At 40.5% G+C, this 21,762-nt stretch overlaps 1 protein-coding gene across 4 annotated transcripts in view; it reads right to left on the bottom strand.

Moving 5' to 3' along the window:
- abca4a (ATP-binding cassette, sub-family A (ABC1), member 4a) overlaps nucleotides 1-21,762 on the bottom strand; it is a 39,340-nt gene that overhangs the window by 4,148 nt on the left and 13,430 nt on the right. The window contains exons 10-41 of one of the 4 annotated variants that reach the window (XM_008438341.2): nucleotides 21,367-21,506; nucleotides 19,007-19,123; nucleotides 17,506-17,700; nucleotides 13,940-14,145; nucleotides 13,690-13,866; nucleotides 13,377-13,599; nucleotides 12,621-12,842; nucleotides 12,079-12,283; nucleotides 11,907-11,984; nucleotides 11,612-11,809; nucleotides 11,102-11,279; nucleotides 10,891-11,022; nucleotides 9,646-9,785; nucleotides 9,427-9,564; nucleotides 9,125-9,303; nucleotides 8,744-8,846; nucleotides 7,599-7,804; nucleotides 7,326-7,380; nucleotides 6,808-6,888; nucleotides 5,583-5,740; nucleotides 5,302-5,426; nucleotides 5,116-5,214; nucleotides 4,836-5,025; nucleotides 4,620-4,714; nucleotides 4,481-4,513; nucleotides 4,153-4,258; nucleotides 3,072-3,146; nucleotides 2,796-2,965; nucleotides 2,480-2,657; nucleotides 2,272-2,387; nucleotides 644-791; nucleotides 441-564 (exon numbers count right to left, since the gene is read on the bottom strand). In XM_008438341.2, the coding sequence (XP_008436563.1) occupies nucleotides 441-564; nucleotides 644-791; nucleotides 2,272-2,387; nucleotides 2,480-2,657; nucleotides 2,796-2,965; nucleotides 3,072-3,146; nucleotides 4,153-4,258; nucleotides 4,481-4,513; nucleotides 4,620-4,714; nucleotides 4,836-5,025; nucleotides 5,116-5,214; nucleotides 5,302-5,426; nucleotides 5,583-5,740; nucleotides 6,808-6,888; nucleotides 7,326-7,380; nucleotides 7,599-7,804; nucleotides 8,744-8,846; nucleotides 9,125-9,303; nucleotides 9,427-9,564; nucleotides 9,646-9,785; nucleotides 10,891-11,022; nucleotides 11,102-11,279; nucleotides 11,612-11,809; nucleotides 11,907-11,984; nucleotides 12,079-12,283; nucleotides 12,621-12,842; nucleotides 13,377-13,599; nucleotides 13,690-13,866; nucleotides 13,940-14,145; nucleotides 17,506-17,700; nucleotides 19,007-19,123; nucleotides 21,367-21,506 (4,590 nt within the window). Of the gene's footprint in view, nucleotides 1-440; nucleotides 565-643; nucleotides 792-2,271; nucleotides 2,388-2,479; nucleotides 2,658-2,795; nucleotides 2,966-3,071; nucleotides 3,163-4,152; nucleotides 4,259-4,480; nucleotides 4,514-4,619; nucleotides 4,715-4,835; nucleotides 5,026-5,115; nucleotides 5,215-5,301; nucleotides 5,427-5,582; nucleotides 5,741-6,807; nucleotides 6,889-7,325; nucleotides 7,381-7,598; nucleotides 7,805-8,743; nucleotides 8,847-9,124; nucleotides 9,304-9,426; nucleotides 9,565-9,645; nucleotides 9,786-10,890; nucleotides 11,023-11,101; nucleotides 11,280-11,611; nucleotides 11,810-11,906; nucleotides 11,985-12,078; nucleotides 12,284-12,620; nucleotides 12,843-13,376; nucleotides 13,600-13,689; nucleotides 13,867-13,939; nucleotides 14,146-17,505; nucleotides 17,701-19,006; nucleotides 19,124-21,366; nucleotides 21,507-21,762 lie in introns of those variants that run through there. The other 3 variants (XM_008438342.2, XM_081601507.1, XR_014085291.1) reach the window with 3 other exon arrangements.

Here is a 21,762-nt window from a genome sequence, read left to right as displayed (position 1 = left end):
TGACTGGGGAAGAGCAAGTTAAAGCCACGTCCGTGTAAACAGGCTTTATAGTATTTTCCTAATTTTTGCAACTCCTCCAGAGTTTCCATGGCTCTCTTGGCTGCTTTTCTCATCAATGCTCTTGGGAGGTTTGTAGTTGCGCCACATTCACATGGTGTTTGCATTAAGCAATCATTTTTCAAAGTTTGGTGTAGTGTAGAATATGTGCTTCACAATTATCCACTACTTTATCTTGATCTGTCACTATAAATCCAAATAAAATACAATATAGTTCAGAGGTTCCAGTGTTGCAAAATAAGAAAAGGTCCAAAAGGTGTGAATGTTTTTGCAAGCCACAGTACTAGAGTGAATATATAGAATCTGATCTGTGACACATGGAGTGACTGGACATTCGTCATGCTCAGACATGATACAGAGACACAGAAAAGTGGTGTGATTACCGAAACGAGCATAGACGTCAGTCACAGCCTGGTTCATGGCCATGTCTATGAGACCTCTACCAAGGCAGTAATGGGGAAAGATGAGCAACACTGTCTTTAACATCTGGTTGAATCTATAAAGAGCCTGAATTGAAAAAAAAGAAAAGAAGTGTAAGTGAGAGGGAAACTTGTTGAATTTAGGTTGATATTCACCATGGACCTACTGTAGTGCTCTCAAACAGGTCCAGGATGAAGGTGATGGCACTGCTGTTGATCCCGATGAAGAGGTTGATGCAGGACAGAGAGACGTAGGCTGTGCTGGGGACGCTGAAGACGTAGGACATGGGGTACATCATGGGTGTCACGGACCAGCTGGGAAAGAGAGTCAATTTGTCTGAAACGATGAACAATACCCGATACCCAATACCCAATACACGGTCACATCGTGTTAGTCATGATTATCCGAATCAGGTGTGGACCTTAACAACAAATCTGTATTTCCAGACAATTAAAAAATTTCCAACTGTTCATAACAATGCTTTATAAATTTTGTATCAGTTACTGCCAACTCTGGTAATGAAGGGCAAAAAGTCTTGATATTAACTCTCTTTTCTTTTCTTTTTTTGCTATGACATCGTTTCCCAATATAAACTTTTAGAAAAATTTTACTTTTAGTGTTTAGTAGGTTTTTAAAAAATCCCATATAGAATTGGTTTTAACAAGTGGTTATTGACTTCCCAAACACTTATCACTATATATATATATATATTAATTTGATTAAATTGTCTCGGAATATTCAATCAATTATCCCTGATATTTTACTTCCCTATGAGGCAACACCAATCCTCAATGCCCTTAGGTACTCTCCAAAAGGAAAAAGACAGGAGAACATGCTGCTTCATGCAGCTATACCAATATTGAGCTATCCTCAATAAGAGGAGAGTGCAGTAACAGTTTTGATTAAACCTATTAAACAATAGCAAGGAGGGGACTTTATAATCAACAAATGATTGAAAAAAAATATGGATAAAGATTATTTGCTTATGTTTTTGGGAAGGAACTACATCATATTAAATTTACAGTGTTACCCACAATGATTGGCAAACTGTTAAAGATGTAAAAAACACTGAAAGTTATATCAGAAAATTAATTAAAACAATTGAAAAAAATTTGAAGCTCTTGATAAATTAACTTTAAAGATTTTTGTTCATTTTTTCCCCTTCACCACCATCATACTTACTGAGCATGGTGGCAGAGTAAACTTAAGCAGTGTCGTTTGTCACAGCTGCATTTGTTTAAACTGTTTAATTATCACTTTGTCTGTAGATAAAGGCATGTTTAGGGAAGTTGGGATGTTCTTGTAGCTATGTTTAAACTGCTTTAGCTGAATGGTATGTTCTCTTGTATTTTCCATTTAGTGGCTAAGATAAATGGGCACCTCTGCCTGCCGTATTTATACCCAAGGGAACAGGAGCTCATGGATGACCAATTAAAAGTTCCTACACAGCTTGGAAAAACGAATAAAGTCAAAGTATTATCCACTTACTTTTATTAAAAACTTTTGTATGGGCGCTGAGCAGTGTTGCACCAGTGAATTTGTGAAATAATTATTTCTTGTGACATTATTTTGTGTGAAATGCAAACAGTGAGAAGACTGGAATGTTTTTTTTTTTAGATATTTCTTTATCAGGGGTGCAAATAGTAACTAACATTTCCTCTTTGGGGCCAGGATTGCTCCTAAATAACACAGTTGTGGTATTGTTACACTAACTTACTTTTCTGTTTTTGTTCCTACATTTGAAAAAAAAAAGAAGGACCTTTAAAACAGACAACAGGACTTGGTCCAACTCACCCATACAGCATGAGAAGGGCAATAAGGGGCTGCAGGTTGGCTGGTGAGGTGTAACACCTCTTATCGAAAAACAGGAAAATTTCCACCACCATCGCTGCACTGATGGAGTAATTCACCTGGAGGTAGGTACAGAGAGCCTCGGTTCAAGCTCTAATTACATGGCCTAGATTGTGCCAGCAATCTCAAAAAGGTAACTGGGCCACTGTACCATGTCCCAAAGAAAGTTGGCCATCCAATACACCAGCGGACTAACGCCGCTGACAAACTGCAGGTGTTTGGCCTGAGTGACCCTCTCCTGGATGAGGTACAGGACGAAACTAGCTGGGACGAACGACATGGCGAAGATGACGCAGATGGCCACCACTGCGTCCACCGAGGTGGTGAGCCTGGAAAAGGAGAAGTGGAAGAGCTTTCATGAACTGGGATGAAAGAAAAACAAGATTATTTGCTGTGTTCTAATCATGACTGGTGAACAATTCAAGAAAATGGATGGAGGAAGAACGGTGAGGCCGAAAATCACTCACACGGTGATCTCAGAGAGCTGCTCTTTGGTCAGGTTCAGAGGATGGTTGACGACTGTGATCCCGTATTCGTTCAGATCTGCTCCTTTTGGAAGATTTGCGCGAAGGATGGCATTGTTGGCCACGTTCATAAAAGACACCATGGCATGCCAGCCCTTATTGTTATACCAAACCTAGGAAAAACTGCAACTGATTACCATAATGTAGCATGTATCGTGTATTTCATATTTGATCCATATCTAGATAGATTACCCGACTGATGAGCTGTAAAGGACTAACCTTGACGTTGTTCTCCGTTTCCATGTACCTGACGAACTTCCCTATTCCTTTAAGTGTTTCTTTGGAGTATTGACCCTGAAAAAAAAGTTACCTTTTTAAAAGCAACAATATGTTAAAAAGGTTTTTAAATGGAAGTTAATCCAAACAATCCCATAAAATAAATAGACTAAAGGTTTTAAGTAGTAGCTAACTGTCTTGGTTCCTTTGTTCAGTATAAATTTAGATCAGCATATCAAGAACAGCCAAGACCAAAATTGACTTTTATTTTCTTAAAATACGTTCAACGTCAAAATCATCTTGTTTCATCTATCTCATGAATTTCTAATTTATTGTTCTATTTGCATTGGAGAGTGACTTACAAAAAAGCTAATAATAATAAATGTCAGAAAAATACAAGCAGGGGTCCGTGCACCACAAATTATCTTCCTGCGTGAAACAAAGAGCTACAGCAACATTTGTTCTCAGTACGAGACTTAAGATCAGACTTAAACTGAATGTCAGACTTCTGACACTCTTACTGTCTTGATTCAGATAAATGCAAATTAGTTGGTCCCAAGAGCTGATCATAAGACTAAAGAAGACAATGTTAAAAAACACTTTATCCGTCACAGCAGTTTGTGCAAATGCTATTTTATGCACCAAGTTTTATTGGTGAAATTATTTAGACATGATTATTTATAGGAGAAATTGAGCAAGAAGGTGAGAACTGAGAACAGATCATGGAAGCCAAATCTAGTCAGGGTGACTAAAATATAGAAAATTCAGACAGTGTAAAATACATTATCATTACATATAATTTTTTTATAAAATCTAAAGCTATTTAGCTACTTAAATTATTGTACCTTTTTGCACCACTTTTGGACAATTACTCTCACTAGCAAGGGCTTACACTGTCAGCACATGTTACATTCAGAAAGATTTTTAGGTGCTGCACCACCTCCTTTCTACCTTTATTGTTTAAATATCCATCAGTTACTCTTTAAATAACCACCCGAAACAAAATAGATTGGAGTTATCTACTGCAAGTAACTACTTGTAACCTTTTAACACAACTTTATTTAACTATTCCTTTCAGCCTCACCCCAGTAAGGTTCAGAAGTTGTCCCAGTTGAGCTGCTAAGTCCTGAAGCGTCTTCGGCTGCACTCCTAAAACAGGAAGCTGTCCACCCACTGATATGCCTCCATACCTGGACACCACAGAGAAACCTCTTTATGAAACCTGCACAACTTCTCTGGTTTAGTTTTTCCTGCATCTAAGTCAGAGGAGTAACTGCAGTAAACAATCTGACCACAAGAGGGAGATACAACACAAACAGTTACATCTGCGAATAGTACTTCAAGATGAGTATGAGTGTCATCATGTGATATTGTAAGTATATTTTCCACTGTGTAATATGGCTGGTATTTACCTCTGCTCATTCACCCAATACTTGCTTTTCAAGCTGCAGAGAGATCAAACAGGGATATTATATTATTTCACACGATTCCAATAAAGACCTGCAATCAAAGTCTATATATTTTCATTTAAGGGCTTCAAAGCCTCCATACCTGGTCCTGATTAGGGTGGGATACGTTTTCACAAGATAGTCAGAGATGTTCCTGCCAGTAAGGTCGAACAGAACATCTCCAGTTGACTGGATCCTCTAAAAAAAACAAAACAAGAAAAAAAACCAAACGTGATTCTAGATTCTCATCAGATGATTTATCTAAAGTAATGTTTTGCTTTTCTGCACAAAGGTCTGGACATGTTCAGCACCAACTGACCTGTGGAGGCGGCAGGCCTCCAGCTCCTTCAGGACACACAGGGAGCATGGTGAGTTTCTTGGATGTGCTGCATTGGCATTCTGGAGAGGGTCTAAGAGGAGTCCACTTTGGGCTCTCCAGCATTTCTATCAAGGAAGGGTTGACCATCAGCATCTCCCACTCCGTGGTGATGTTATTGCATGGGAAATCTCTAGGATGGGATGAAATTGAGCCGTTCTGTGAGCCAAAGTATTCCAGAAAATAAACACAAGACGCATCCATAGTAATGATATCTACTTACTCCAAAGGTTCATCGGCCATGCAGCGGGTCCCAAAACCAGGCTTGTCAAGCAAAACCTCCCCAAAATATCTCATCTGTGCATCCAGGGGACGTTCATTGCTGCAATGGAGAGATTTCAGTCTTCTAACTTTATGTCACTTCGTCTATTTTAGCTGAATTCAAAAAGCACAATGATTTTGCGTCCACCTGAAGAATGTGTACTGTCTCCCATACATCCAAGGAGTGAGGGTCACACTTGGATACTCTCCAAAAGGCGGGACTATGAGAGTAAACATCAGTGCCAAGAAGACAAAGCTGGCTGGAAGGACAATCTGCCAGAACCAAAGAAATAATTACACTGAAACAATTGAAATGAAACGATGAAACAGTTTTGAAATGTGATTTTCAAACATTTTCATACCACTACGAAGCACATTGAGCATAATAAATAGTAGCTGACTTAGCATGAAAAATCACATAAAGGTAACCTGGGCGATGAAGTCTTTGTAGGAGCGTGTAGCATGATGCCACCTCTTGATTAGCAGGGCCAGGAACTGTTTGATGATGAGACAGACACCTCTGACTTGGTAGGATCCTTTACCTGCGCTGCCCTCTGGGAACTCATTAAGGCCATGGCCATTGGTCTCTGAAGAAGAAAACAGAGACCACGTTGGCATAAAGTAACTTCCACTAATATATTTAAAGCCGTAGCTACCCAAGCATTGATTTCTAGATGCAGTAGTCAAAATCTATTGGCCAGCAAGACTAATAGAGTTTACTATTTACAATACAATCATGCCAAAGGAAGTTGGTGGCTAACGCTGTGCCATGTTTGGAAGTTGTAGTTTCTGAGTTCTCAGTTGGAAATAAAACCAGACCTGAAGTTAGAAATCCTAGTTGGAAAGTGAAGCTTTCCCAGTCAGCCCTGAGTTCATTATCCAATATGGCTGCCGTTCATATAAAACGTAGTGAAACTTGCAAGTATAATCTATTAGAACTTCATTCGTTTTGTGTCTCATGGAAGAAGTGGAACACATATTGCTGTACAAAAGCTATTTATTAGTGTTTGAACGCATTAAATGGATCATCTTTCTGAGATTTTCCAGATCTCCGACTTCCAAGATAAATCAAATGCAGCATACGCTCATTATAAATAGCTGGTCTTGTTGGTTACTACGATGTGACGCTCTTTGTGCTGTTGTCCTGCAAAACATACCAAAGTATATTTTTCAAATATAAACATATCTTTTGTTCTACTGTAGAAAAACTACCCAGAGGGGACTTATGAAGGTTTATTCTAAAGTTGAAACATAAAGTTACGGTGAGATGCTACCAAGTTTAGCTTAATGACACAAAAGCTAACAGCTAGCTTAAGGTGGAGCTAACTGTGGGTGTATGGGGTTAAATCCTATACCAATCTTTCAAAAATGTAAATGGTGTCATGATGAGGTGTTGTTTTGTAGGAATCTCACATCTCACATGTAGACAGTCTGGTTTTGTTTTGTACCAACCTCACCCCGGAAATTGCTGCCTTTTTACAACGCTAAGCCTCCCAGGCATTAGCAACCTACTATCTGCCTATGCTCTGTCTTAAAAAATGCTGTGACATTTGTCAGAATGTCACAACATTCTTTTACTTTCTCTTTCTTTAAAAACTCAGACATGTTTGTCAGACAACAGCTGCAGTTGTTCAGAGCTGAAAGCCTCTGTCACCTTTTTGTGCCTCCACATCAACAGCCACTCTGTTGAATCCACTGAGACTAGCTCGAGAAATCTGTTGCAATGATTTCCTGTCTGAAGGTTTAAAAGAAATGATACAAAAGACAAGACACACAGGGTAGGAGGTAGATTGATACATGGTTAGAGCTAGAGTTGGATACAAAATCACTTTTTACAACAGTGGGGAGTTTATAAGGGGAGTTTTTTAGTCATTTTGCCCCTTTGCCATTTTGTATTTTGTAAGGTTTATAGACTCTTTGTGCTAGATTCTTTTCTGTCCCTATTACACAAGACATTTTGTAAAGAAAATAGGTCAAATCATGTCTTAAAGATGTTTCTTATGCACTTTCACATCAGATAATCAAAAGTATTTTTCTTTAAGTTCAGTGAAAGGTACCTGTAAGTTAAATGTTGGCAACAAGAACAAAATGGCAGGTTGGAACAAAATGTGGAACAAGGACAAAAAATGGAGGAACCACTATTACTATTTTTTGCTTTTGCTTTTGAGATACCTTGACTACATTTCTTGTTGGTTGCATTCCCATTTGCTGTGACTTTCAGAAAAATCTGCAAGAAAGTAGATTCATTTCTTAGACTTAAGATTAACAGTGAACCCGTTTTATTAAAAAGATCCACACCTTTTTGGGTTATTTAAACTTTTATGTTCACTGCATTGGGAGGACTATTTAAGACATTGTAATGTGTAGGGACCAGGAGATTTTTGATGGGCTTAAAATGTGGCTGTAATTGGAAACTATAATTATTTTTCGATTAGTTCCACTGACCTCCTCCAGCGAGGTGTCGGACACACCAAAGCTGCTGAGGCCGATGTCCACCAGGGTTTCCTCCAGCTCCCTGAAGAGGCTGGCGTACGCCCGGGGCTGGAAGTCCCGATTCGGCAGCAGAAAGGTGAGCTCCTGTCCGATGGCCTCAATGAGCCGAGCCTGTGGAACGTGGTGGTGGACCAAGGCTGTGATGCTTTCCAGGTTACCTGAAGGTGGGTGGAAGAGGTAAGATGTTCCTTTTTTCACCAGGATGGGTCAAATTAGTTTGAAGGATTTTATGGTCATTGCTATCCTGTCTTTAAAAACCTTAATATGCTACAGTGAACAACTTCCTACTATCCTGTAGTGCGGTTACCCACCACTAAAGACTAATAGAAATTTGAAACAAAGTTTTATTCAAATATTCATAGAGACTTATCAATATGCTTGTTAGCAGTAGTGCCAATTTAGTGCTGTCCTGCACATTGGATGATAGTCAGCGAAGAAGAACATAGAATAAAATCATTGACATTGCAAGTCAAGTGTAAATTTGAATTTTTCTAAATAATAACTAAAACAGATGCGTTTTAGGTGTATTGGTTGACAGTGGACTGACTACAATCCAGTGCACTGCAAAAACACAAAATCTTACCAAGTAATTTTGGTTTAGTTTGTAGTGCAAATATCTACTTGAAATAAGACAAAACTAACTTACAAGTAACTTTTTTAGCAAGAAATAGGAGCTTGTTTTAAGTAAATAAATCCTTAAAATTGATGAAAAGGTTCTTGTTTCACTGGCAGATTATTTCACTTATAACAAGACATTTTTCCCATGTTACAAGTTAATTTATCTGCCAATGGAACTGGTACTTTTTCATCAATATTAAGAAATTATTTACTTAAAACAAGCTCCCATTTCTTGCTAAAAAAAGTTACTTGTAAATTAGTTTTGGTGTCTTCAAGTATCTTGCTAAAAAGTAACTTTTGAGTTATTTTAGCTTATTTCAAGTTTACTAAGACATTTGCACGACCAAAATTACTTGGTAATATTTTGTGTTTTGGCAGTGTGAAAGGATAGTATTAAAGAGATTACGCTCCACTGTTTTCGTAACAGGAGAGAAGATTGACCACTGACCATACATATCACAATGAGGTGAAGATCTTACCATCCAGCTGTCTGTCTGGGGTGTGGCTTTCTTCCTGGTTGGCTTTAAACTTCGAACATTTGGAGCATTTACACGAGCAGTCCTGTGTGCAGTCGCAGCTAGCCTGGTTAGTCGGATAAAATGATACCAGGATTAAATGATGGGAGAAGCGTTTTTCTGTACTTTTACAATCCAGTGTGTCGTGACCTCTGCGTCTCCCTCAAGCTGAGGTCACGTTCAGGCAAAAACGAAAAACTGTACTTCTATACTGTTTTTTACACATCACTACAGATGTCAGTTAAGCTTGCTCTACATGACGTTAAGCATTTCAGCAGTTCTCACAGACTTTTCAATCTACTGTGTTTCAGACAAACAAACGGTTTTATTTTCCTAGTTCCTCACGTTAGGTGGCTCGTGCTTCATCCTGCGAACCAGCGTGAGGTAAAAACCTGCCCCAAAGCAGTTCTTCAGGAAGATGGGTGAGCCGCAGCAGTAAAGGCGACCCTGAGAGATGATGGCCACGCGGTCACTCAGCAGGTCAGCCTCGTCCATGTGGTGGGTGGACATGATCACAGTGCGTCCTGAAAACCACAAATCAAGACAAGTGATGTGAGAGAAGGAAACATGGAGGGATGTTTGATGTATCACATAATCACGAATACGGGTGATAGTTTCCTGTGGTGTGAATTAGAATAATCTGTTACCCAAACGGTATTTGAGCAGTAGGTCCCAAATCGAGCGCCTGGAGTACGGGTCAACCCCCGAGGTGGGCTCATCCAGGATCACCACCTTGGCTCCACCAACAAAAGCCAAAGCTACCGACAACTTCCTCTGCATTCCCCCTGGATGTCGAAACAACAGATAAATGTGTGTTTTCTTTGTGTGTGCCAGAGGGCAGAGATTGCACGCGATTCAAAAAAGACCTGAGAGATTCTGGGTCAGTTCATCTCTCTTGTGAGGAAGGCCCAGATCCTGCAGCATGTTCTCCACCTCTTCCTCAGCCTCAGCTATCAGACGGCCTTTCAGTAGCGCGTAGAAGAGAATGTGCTCTGCCACCGTCATGCTGAGGAACAAGCAGCTGGTACAAATGAGTGCCACCGTTTTTTCCAACTTAAAACCTAAAATTCAAAAGATGCTACAACTTGAAGTTTTAGCTTGAAGTTTCAAGTTGCAACTTCAATTTTTAATATCTTTCGTCAGGTTTATGTGTGATAGTAATGGACAACTAAGAGTTGAAAATACACAATGGCTTTAAGAAATTATTTACGAAGGAAAGTGAAACTCTAGTCTTCGGCATCAATCTAGATTCTCTGTGAAGGTTTATTAGAAAATGTTAAAAAACAAACAGAATCATGAAGAGGCTCATCAAACAATTCAGGGATAAATCAGTGGAAAAATTTAAAGCAGGGCTAGATTATAAAAACATATTTAATGGTTTTAAACCCCTATGAAGAGCTTTTTAATCCATCATCAAAAAAATGAAAGAGCAGGACACTGTGATAAACCTACCAAGCTATGGCTGTCCGTCTAAAAGACTCAGGTCTTTTAGGAGAACATTATTTAATCAAAGAGGCAAAATGCCTATAGCAACTACAGAGATCCACAAATCAGGTAAGAGAATTGGAATATGGGAAAATTGTTAGTTTTGTACTCTACAAATTACTCCCCAAAGACACCTTATGTTTAGCTATGAAAGTCCTGTTTGCATTTTGGCACAAGCCAGGTAGGTATGTGGGACAGAGTAGAAGAAAGTAGAAGACATTGGCTTACATGTAGAAGACTATGTACGGAATAAAACAGCGTACAACACCGTGTACAGTCCCCTCCCCATGGGGAACCGCAGCTGTGCCAAATTCATGGTCAGAAGGATAAAGAAACTGAATTGAGGTAACAGGAAGAGCTAAAAATAGGGCAGTCCTGGTGGAAAACCTGTTAGAGGTTTCAAAGGATTTGAGACTAGGGCAGGTGTCCACGTTCCAGCAAGATAACGACCTCAGATATATGCCAAAAGTGTTGGACTGTGACAGGAGATTCCAACACAATGCTTCAAGATTTGCGATTGCGAAAACCACAAATATTTAAGGGTTGAATATGAAATCATTTAAGGGTTAAGAATGTCTTTCTCAGAGCACAGCTTATGCTTGTTAAATACGTGAGAAGTGACATACTGATGAAAAAGGATGTTGTACTGAGGACACATTCCCAGAGACATGCGAATGCTGTCCATGTCCGTGCGGATGTCCTTGCCGTAGATGGTGGCCGTCCCCGAGGTGGGAGGGAACATTCCAGTCAAGACTGACCTGGGATAAAGAGAAGACGTAGACTCTCTCACGTTCAGCATTCCGCTTACATGCCAGCAGACTCTAAGCTACTACATACATGGTGGTGGTCTTCCCGGCTCCGTTGTGCCCAAGAAAGGCAGTAATCTGACTCTCATAGAAGTTGATGCTGAGTCTGTCGACGGCCGGCGAGGAGCAGCTGCTGAATACCTTGACCAGGTTTTGGATGCAGACCCCCTTCACCAGATCTGCCGGCTCTGCCTCGAAGAACGGCTCCTCTGTGGACACCACAAACAACTCTGTTTTTCCACCGTCTAGAGCGAAACTTTAAATGTCTCTGAGTTTAAACCGTGTTAGTTTCGTGCAGAGAGTGAAACAAATGTGTTTTGTTGCCTAACGGTAGATGAAATCATGCGTCTGGAATGGAATACGGAGTCAAAAAAAAAAAGTCTACTGATTAACTAAACATGAGAATGGTAAGCGAGAGGTGTGAGTTTACAAATGCCAACAAGTTCAAACACACACAAGGCCATCGAGGTTCCACACAATGAATCCTGTTTGGGATAGAAAAGCACTCTGTAAGGCAGCTACAGTCATATTCTGGGTTTACCATCCTTCTGGTTCTTCTCAGGCTCTGTGTGGCTGAGATTCTCACGCTGATCATGATGTTCACAGGAAGGTATGTCCTCCTTCTCCTTAGCTTGTGGTTCCACCTGCTCGGCGGTTTCCCCAGCAGCCGTTTTCTCTCCTTGCTCCTTGTTCGTCAGATTGTCGAAGCCTTTTTTCTCCAGTTCCGTTCTGTAATTTCCTTTGGAAAAAGATGACAAAATATCCTGGCATAATTACCCATATTATATTGTGCAAAGTCACTAAAACACATTCCATGCAGGATAAGAATGAAATACCGGAGGCTGGGGCAACACTGTTGAGCCAGTAACATGGCAGCAAGGGGAAGTAAAAGGGGCGACCAATGCCATACTGTCCTGTGATAACAAGAAGAAAACAAAGAAAAAAAAAAAAACCTCAGCACATTTTTATGATGAGAGCATACCTTTTGGTTCATTTCAGCACACTGACCAGGGAAGACGTTGTCCAGGTACCAGGCCAGAGCAGCATAGAGAACCGTGTCCAAGCCCATCATGCAGATGGATGTGAGGAAGGAGAACTCGTCTCCCTCCAAAGGACTGGTCTGGATGTTGTCCCACTGCAGGCCCATCCCTTGCTCCTCATACCGGGATAGATACTCTGTGCCAAAGCCAAATGCCACTTGGGACAGCAGACTCTGCATGATGAAGCATTGTTTAATCAGAATGGTCAAATCCTTTCCACCACTACTTGACTAGCATGTTACTTCTAGTGAAGAAATGGGTTATGGTGTATGTCATATCAATAGATTCTCCCATTCAGCCTGTCAGTTTAAGGGTGTGGTCATGTCTTGGTAAGTTTTGAGTTGGGCCAATGGCTATTTCAGTGATGATAACTTTATTCCCTTATAATGCTGTTTGTGGTGGTAACGTGACAAGATATTTGGAGGTTTAAGGTGGATGAATTCTTTTTCAAGACATCTGCTCATTGATTAAAAGTAAAATACAACCGTGTTTTGAGGTTAAGGCACCCACCGCCATGATCTTCATGTCTTTGGTGATGCGTTCCTGCCAGGCGAAGCAGAAGATGTGTGGCAAGTAGAGGGCAAAGTAGATGATGCCACAGCAGGCGGCTGCCAGGTTGGCATGGTTAAAGAAGACGCTGAACAGGAAGCACTGCATGATGGTGGCAGTGGTGAACGAGAGCAGAAAGAGGAAGAGGATGACAGGGTCGCTGTAGTTCAGAACCCTCCCTCCCTAAAGACAGGAAAGAAACACACATGAGGTTCAGATACTGTAATTTCATCAACATGTGTGTTTTGCTTTGGTCAGTCAAAAAGACAACAGCATCATCATTCTCTTTATTTGTCAACAAAATGTGGATATTTTGGTGTAATACTGATCCACATAATGTCCACAAGGGGTCGCATAAGCCCACCGTATTAAAATGAAGAAGGTGCTGTCTCTGCTCGCTTTTAATCATTTACAAGTTCTTTGCTGCAAATCTCATAGAACTCTGACATAATCCTCATGATGTCATGGTATCACTCACTCTGACATTACTGATTTACTGAGAAAGTATGCATTAAGTGAGCTATTAATATCAATTCAGTCGTTCAAGAAAAAAAGAGTGATAACTGACAGCAGAATGGTTTACTACTTGGCGTTTATGATCTGTGAAGTGAGTTTATGTCGAAAGCAGACAGGGGGATGTCGAAAGCAGACAGGGGGATAGATTAGATGTTTCGGGTGGAAGACATGCAGGCATGGAAGCACAAATGTGAAGCTCACCATGATGATGGCAGTCAGTAGAGCTGTGCTGGTGCCCATCATGAAAAAGCTGTCAATAAACCAGGTGGACCAGATGACACCATTGGTGACCCCGATGGTTTTCAGGGTCTCCTTCAAGCGGAGTTCCTTCTCCAGAACTATGCTCTTAACTACCATAGACACGGAGTAGACCCAGGCCAGAACCATGAAGATGGGGAAACAGCGGTTCAACGTCAGCATGAAGCTGGAGGAAGGAGATTTGGGGGGAAAGAAATGATATGGAGGACCTACTTATTTACAGACGAAGTGTGTCAAACGATATGTTTCCACTCACAGGTCATCCACGTAGCAGGGGTAGGGGAACTGCTGTAGGTAGACACCCAGAGGCCACTCTTTTCCTGTGTGAGTCCTGATAATCCCATGCTCTATGATGTCCTGGAGGTAGGCAAAGCCACCCCAGACGTAGCGGAAATCATCCATAGGATCAGCTCTGGGGCCTGGGTCCCAGTACCTGAGAAAAACGAACACACATTTTAAATCCTATGTTTTTTCATACCTACAATCAGCTAAAAGCCAAATCTAACCTGTCTTTGACTTTGTTGGTGCGCTCCACTATGTCGATGTCCATTCGGATCTTGAACTTGACATGAGGTGGAACGCTGGTGGTCCAAGAGAACATGTTTGTAAAGACGAGACCCGCCCAGAACTTGCCTCCCTCCAACAGGTCCAAAGCCCGATGAGTGACAGCGTCTTCATCAGGTAGAGGTATGAATTTATCAAGAATTAAACACTGTCAGAGAGGGAATAAAAGAGAGACAAACACATACATAAGGACATGGATAAGAGTAAAGCCATGAGAATGAACAGAATGGAGTACAATGGCGCCGACTTTCAGTTACAATGCTGAACAGAAGTTAACCACTCAGTTTAGCATGCTAGCATGCTAATATTACAATGGTAAGGTGAAGTTGTTCAGCTGTTATCAGCTCAGTTTAACATGCTAGCATGCTAATATAACAGTAGTAATATCAAGTTGTTCAGCAGTTAATCAGCTTAGCATGTCAACATATTTGCTTTTAATCACAGCTAAATTGTAATTCAATTGGAATTTAATGGGTATGACTACAATTCATTCTGTTGTTCAGTATAAAACGAGACAGCATTATATTTACATTACAAAAGTTAGAATTATTTTACAGTTTAACTAAAAGACCATTTGTAGTAAACTGAGAATGTTTCAAGGTCATGGTTCTTAATCTACAGTACAAGTACCACAGGCAACATATGGGCTGCTGTTAGGAGTACACAAAGAAATGTTGGTGTCAAATATTTGAGATGTTAATGCCAGTCACGCAAGCATAACCCTGAATAACTCATTTGACGGGTAAAAATATGAAAATTTTATACTGAAGGGTTCTGCTGTTGTAATGATATCTTTGCCTGAAAAGAAGTTGTGAACTGGCTGCCATCATACAGCTGCTATTGCTTCAGCAATGTCTCCAGCGTAGCTCAAAAGACAAAGAGCCCACAAATACCAGCGCTGGCCCAAGACTCCAAAGACCCCTTACACATTTGCAGAGGTGTTTGTCTCGTTCCTGAAAAGCGTGTCCGATGAAACCATTCAACGAAAGCTCATGCAAATAAGACGGCTGTGGTCCAAAAGGAATCCCTCCAAAACAGCTATTTACCACTGAGGCTACCGACAGCCCTCCTCAACCCAAAACACACACACAAACACCATTTGCTTTGCAAACACAGATATACACCAAAAAAAAGAAGGTCTGAATGCATTTGAGCAATATCAGACTTAACAATATTAATAAACAAGTGACATTTAGGAAAGAATCTCTTTGTTTATGGAAATTTTCCCCAACAAGAACAGTGAAGCCTCTTCGGGTGGTGTGATATGCAAACATGCCACCAACGTGAGCGAGCCAACCGTTCAGCTCATGGTTATTGTTGCAGGTTTATAAAGGATAGTCGATGGAGTGACAGCTGTGTCTAATCAGCCTCAGTCGCTCCCACTCTTCCTGTCAAACTCAAGTGCTGTAAAGCTTAAACTTGGACAAAAACAAAGTGCACCCACCACCTACCCAGCCTTGTATCCAGGTACACCCCCCTGTCCTCAATCCCTTCAGGGCAATATACTTCTCATTCTGATGAGCCTCTGCAGTAAAAGGGCCAGTTTACTCTTTTGTCTTAAATGCATTCCCCCCTATTAATGTAGATGACCCTTATAAGAAGCGTTACGCAAGGGCTTCTCTTTGTTTTTTAACTTCTACTCAATCAACATGAAACAAAACAGAGTGGCCAGCTGCTTTGTAGCTTTGGCTCATGCCCACCTGGGTGGACTACCACATTTCTGTACAAAGGGAACAAATTGGAGAGCCAAGAATCTCCTAAAAACGTCAAGAGTAGTGCTTAGAGCACAGTGCTTAGCTTCCAGGGCATTAAGCTTGACAAATGCGAGGCTTGATTGGATTATTTTGTGAAAAAGGCCTGACCTGGAGCCTGACATTTCCAGAGGAACATAATGGCAGTACTGTCCAAATTCTTACTATCAAAGTCACAAGAGAGAATGGGAAAAAATGTGAATAATTGTCCTGAAACTTTAGGCTTATCTGGAAATTTGGAGCATTGTTGTTGGAATGTGTTTGCGTCGACACCAGGCCAACACGTCTGATTCGGCGAAACATTTAGATTGACAATTTATAATTAAAATACGTCAGAGGTTGTCTTTTAGCACAGCTCAGTGTAACCTAATGGGAACCACAAAAAGTTAAAGTACTGCTAGACCTGACAAGCTAATTAGAACAAACCCAACAAAGTTTTGATTACTTGAACTTTGCTTCAACAGAAAACAGATTTTAAGGAACTCAAATCAAATTCTGACCAGGAAGACCAAGAAGAAAACTACTGGAAGGCTGAAATACCAGCAAGCCTAATAAAAGAGCCTGTATGCAGATGAGAAGGTAACTATGCAAGTTTCAAAATCCCACACTGAAGAGACTACTGGCTCAGTGTTTTATTGTTTGCTATCATAAACACAGACGGGCGCGGAACAACAAAGACGCTACTGCAAGGTGTAATCAGGACAACAGGTTAGGAGGGGGATACATAATCATGCTTGCCATCCAAGCATGAGAATGGGTATCAGGGCCACATAGGAAGCCCAGATGAGCAGCTAACCTGAGAAATAAGATCATGACTAAGCTGGAAGGGTTTAGGCTCTTCGGCAAGGCTAAGAACAGAAAGTAAATGAAGCTGTAGTAGCGTAAATGTAGCACTTTGCTGTGTACCCACTGCAAAATGATCCTAAGCTACAAATTACAGGTCACCTCTCAGTGGCAGCGGTGTTCCTAACATCAAGGCAACACCGAGATAAACCATCCAGCTGTCAGAACAATAATTAAAACGTTCATTGCAAAGAAGTTCTGACCAAAGGGCAACTTACACCAACGCACATCTGCCTAATTGGAACGGCATGTTCTCTTGCCTTTCCCATTTTGAAAAGATGGGAAAGGCATCTTTCCCACCACTATTAAGACTGCCAAAAAAATTTAAAATCACCTCTTAGATTTTTCTTCTGTAGGTGAAAAATATACTTAAAGAACGGAAGATTATGCTAGTTTGATCAAAGATTACTTTACTTTAAGGCATAATTTCACACATTAAACGCAAATTATTAACAGATATGAGCATTGCTAATCACCTGCTGAAAAGGTGACCACATAAAATTACTAAAGAAGACATCTACAACATATTTCCAGTTTGTTTTTTGTTTGATTTTATTTTTACACTGATAAAATCCCAGCATAACATGTCAAACAAGAAAGTATGTGAGCGTCCTCAGAAATGCTTGCATGGCAGGCCAAGAGTGTCCAAAGACAAGAAGTATTTTGCAAGAACAATAATCCTCTAAATAAGAACAAAAAGACTCATGTCTTGCAGAGAGACCATTACTAATTTCAGATTATGCAGGATGCCTCGCTTTTTCTGCCTATATTTTAAGAAATAAAACTATTAAACGTGAGATTAATTGTTTTTTGGGGGGTTGGTTATGTTGCTAATCAAACGTCTGAAGAAGAAATTGCTGCTCTCTGCAAGGAGGCAGAAAATATAAAATGCGCTGCTGTGGTTTCTTACTCACATCCCCGTACTGATTGAGCATCCGAACAACCTGGTCAGTGAGGTTGAAGATGTCTCGCCAGTCAAAGTCGGGCATGTCATAGCGCCGCTCCTCTGGCGGGCCGTTGTGCAGGAAGTTGAGGATGTGTTCGGAGAACGGCGCCTCTTCCAGGCTCCTGTCTATGAAATCCATCACGGAGGGATTGCGGATGGTGTCCTGAAATAGAATAAAATTTTGAGCTTAATTTGAAAAGTGTACAGATAAATTCATGAATTTACATGCACTGTAGAAAGAGACATGTTTGGATAAATGTATTATTTTTGCAAAATACCACAGTAACAAAAAAGAAAGTGCAATTATGTTTTTTTATTCATATGTGGAACCTACTAAAATTATGACCCCGTTGAGCATAGTGAAGCCACACCACCAAGAATGATTTTCTTTCTTTTTGTAGGTAAATTAGCAGCTTTTGATCACAATTTCCAGAGACTGAAAGGCAGTTTTATCTGCTCATGCAGTTTCAGTATCAGAGAAAAGGCAAAATATCTTGTAAGAATGTTGAATGTCATAAGAGAGAGGGAGACACACACACACACACACACACACACACACACACACACACACACACACACACATATATATATATATATATATATATATATATATATATATATATATATATATATATATATATATATATATCTGGAAATTTATATCTGGAATATATATCTGAAATATATATCTGGAAATATATATATATATATATATTTCCAATATATATATATATATATATATATATATATATATATATATATATATATATATATATATATATATATATATATATATATATATATATGAGACCGAGATCTTATATATATATAAGATCTCGGTCTCATAGAAAATTTGTGTGCGGGCAAGTAGCCTACAAACCTGACTTGGTGACACCACTTCTTTCAGGAGGAAGGGGCCAATGTGAGAAGTTTGAGGAAGGATATTCAAAACATTCAACCCAAGTAATGCAGTGGCCATTTCACCACTGATACTTGTAAACAGTTAAAAAAAAATCTTGTTTTTCTGGTATTTAGCAAATAGAAATAATGTTCTCAATTTTAACTGACCTGTAAAATAGGACAAATTTGATCAGATTTAGTATCAGAGAGTGAGAAGAAAAAGATATGTTATGTATATGGAAATACCTGGTTTCAAGCAGGTGTAAATCTGAACAACGGCCTAGATTTGCATTTTGAGAAATAAACTGGAAAGCGAAAGATGCGTCATTGTTGCGAGATAATTCTCCATATTTGAGCAGGAACTTTCATCTAAATGGTCAGAAGCTCGGGATGAAATAACATCATTTATCAACTTATTCAAAGGCACAATAGTTGGGCATTGGGTTTCAGCTGAATGGCAGAAGTGATAAAGATCGTCATCGTGCACATCTTCCATGTCACAAGGAGCGGATCTGGTGCGAGATAAGCTCGCAAGTTATTTATTCAGCCAGACTGCAATGCTGTCCCACCCGGATCATCTTGACTTGGACTCCATCTTGGAAAAAAGCCCAGATCTGAGGAGCCACTTCCTCCCAAGCCTTTCCCATCGTCCTCAGCCTCTCCAGCTCCTCAAATGTTGTGTTTGCCTGCAGAAGAGGAGAAAGTGAGAAGTTGAACATCCCCTAAAGAAAATATAGAGAGATGCATTCAGGTTGCAGGAAACATTTATAGGAGCGAATAACACCCAAACCCAATCCAAACTTGGACTCAAAGCTTGGATGCTTAAAAACACACACACAGACACACACACACACGCACACACACACCCCCGCACGCAGTCACACACATCCCCTAATCTCCTGCTACATACCATTCCCACATCAAACTGTGCGAAAACAAGCTTTGCAAAGACAACACGCGCATTCTCCCACAAAGAATTCCCGCCGGCCTTTACAGATAACCTGCGACGAAGGCTTTTTCGGTGCCAGATCATCAAATATTTACTGCACACTTATCATTCAGAACCTCGCATGTGTACAGTGCTTTGTGTAGGCGCGCACCCAAGGTCGGCTACTCCGGCATTCAGTCATGTGCAGTGGGGGGGATAAAAGCACTCAAGAGTACACCCAATTAAACGCCTTCCTCTTGTGTGTGTCTGATTTCGGGTGACAAAGGGGACAATGGAGCCGGGGGGTGACAATGGAGGCCATTGGTGACGACCGGCTGAATGCATTCAGCCGGCCCAGTGAATCCCAGTCAGGTTCCCACAACCGGGAGCTTCCTCATTCCATGAGACAGTTCAAAACAGCAGGAGACAGAGGAGGAGAGGGCGGATGGGAAGGCTCCTGAAAGCTGATTTTGTAAAAAAAAAATCGAGTAGGAGCTAAAATGTGGCACGTTCTGACGATGGAGGAATATTTGAAGTTTGAGGATATATTCAGCCTTTAATTGTGTGTCCTAAAAACCCGACAGACACTGCTCGGGTACAGCAGGATGTAGATAAGACCAACGTAGCTCAATATTCTGCGAGAGCAACCACGTATGACGACAGCGTGGTCCTAAAACACAAAGTTCTTGACCAGCATTTCCTTTAAACACTCTGATGCATGACAACAAAGGGCCGCCAGAGTCTTTGTTTCCCCCTCCTGTAAAGTAATGGATTAACCCAGTGGTTGTCACATTCTTACTGCAATTAAGATTCCAGCTGAGGCAAGAGGAAAACAAAGAGGTCTATAAAGGGCTGGGCAGGAACAAACATGAGGGTGTGTGAACCTTTCTACGCACTCTCACGTCTTTAAGGAAAACCACGGCGGCATGAGGCAACTCTGGAAAAGCGGCGGCGCCAACGGACAGGGCAGCAGTCAACACCACCGATCAGTTTGTGTCCTTCCATTGCGGCCAAGCCAACCATGACTGCCTCTACCCACCTCCCAGCCGCCCCACCAGAGGCTTAACTGCTTTGACAAACACTTATCTACATCTAGATACAAAGACCTGGGCACGACATGGGGGAAGCTGATCACTTTTTCTGGGGAGGAAACGCATTGTTCACCGCATCAGAGGAGCCAGCGCCGAAGAGAAACACAGATAGGGACGTCACCGAGATGTCTGGGTGGCCATATTCATTTAGATCTTTCTAGATGTCGTGTTTGAGTGTCTTCGATGTTTCTGGTTGTTCCTGTGCATTTCTAGTTGTACGTTTTCAATCGATCTAAACAAATCAACTCTCACTCAGATTTCCTCAACCATAAAAGTTTTCCCCCCAAAAGATTTTTTCCCATTTACTACGATACGGCCACAAACTTGAACATATTTTATTAGGATTATATGACACACCAACGCAATATACCGCACAATAAAATATTTTGTATTTAGCCAAAACAGAACCAATATGTGATGAAGAGTCAACATAGATCCTTCTTTGGTGTATTGCTCTACCAGCTTTGAACATCTAGACACTCAACCTCAGTCAGATTTGATGCGCCGAATCTGTAAGCATCATTTTCCCAGTCCTGCCACAGATTCTCAATCGAATTTGAGTCTGTACTTTGATTAAGCCATTCTAGAGTCTGCACATGTTTGAATCCAACTTATTCCCCTGTGGCTCTGGGTCTATGTTTAGTCTTACAAACATCTGCTCCAGTATTTTTGTTTCATATGAAGCTCCAATAAAATATATGCAAGTCTGTGGTTGTAGCTTCATAAAACGTAAAATAAAAGGAATTTAAATTACATCGTAATGTAAATTATCATCAATGCTTAAATATTACAAGCAATAGAGAAAGGTTAAAATCATAAAAATAACTGTATATACCCAAATAATTTTAATATCTAAATAAAAATACAAACAATAATATATTAAAAATCTGCATAGTGGCCATTTGCTTACATATCTTATGATTTGCTTGACGGCTGGTGAGTCTGGAGCATAGAGGATCCGTCCCATCAGCATTGGCTTCACAGAGTTCCACACAATCCGTGTGGCAGGACTGGACTCCAGTTCCTTCATCAAGTCATTGCAGAAAGGAGCTGAGACAAATAGTTATAAGTCAGCTGATGTTAAAGGGGAAGTCCGTTTATTATTAAATTACCAAATCATACAGATTATAACAGCAGGCATCATGAAACAAAAAAGGATTTCTCAAACTACAAATGAAAACATTGGAGTCACCTACAAAGCAGGAGCAACAATTTATAAAGCCAGGAATTTCTTCCCTTTTTTTCACCTGCATTAGTAAACCACCAGTCTTAACCAGATAGTTTTTATTTCAAGCAATCTGCATGC

Source organism: Poecilia reticulata, chromosome 20 (assembly GCF_904066995.2).
Source record: "Poecilia reticulata chromosome 20, P_reticulata-male-v2, whole genome shotgun sequence".
In the NCBI taxonomy this organism is placed as follows: Eukaryota; Metazoa; Chordata; class Actinopteri; order Cyprinodontiformes; family Poeciliidae; genus Poecilia; species Poecilia reticulata.
This window is presented reverse-complemented; position numbering and strand designations above follow the sequence as displayed.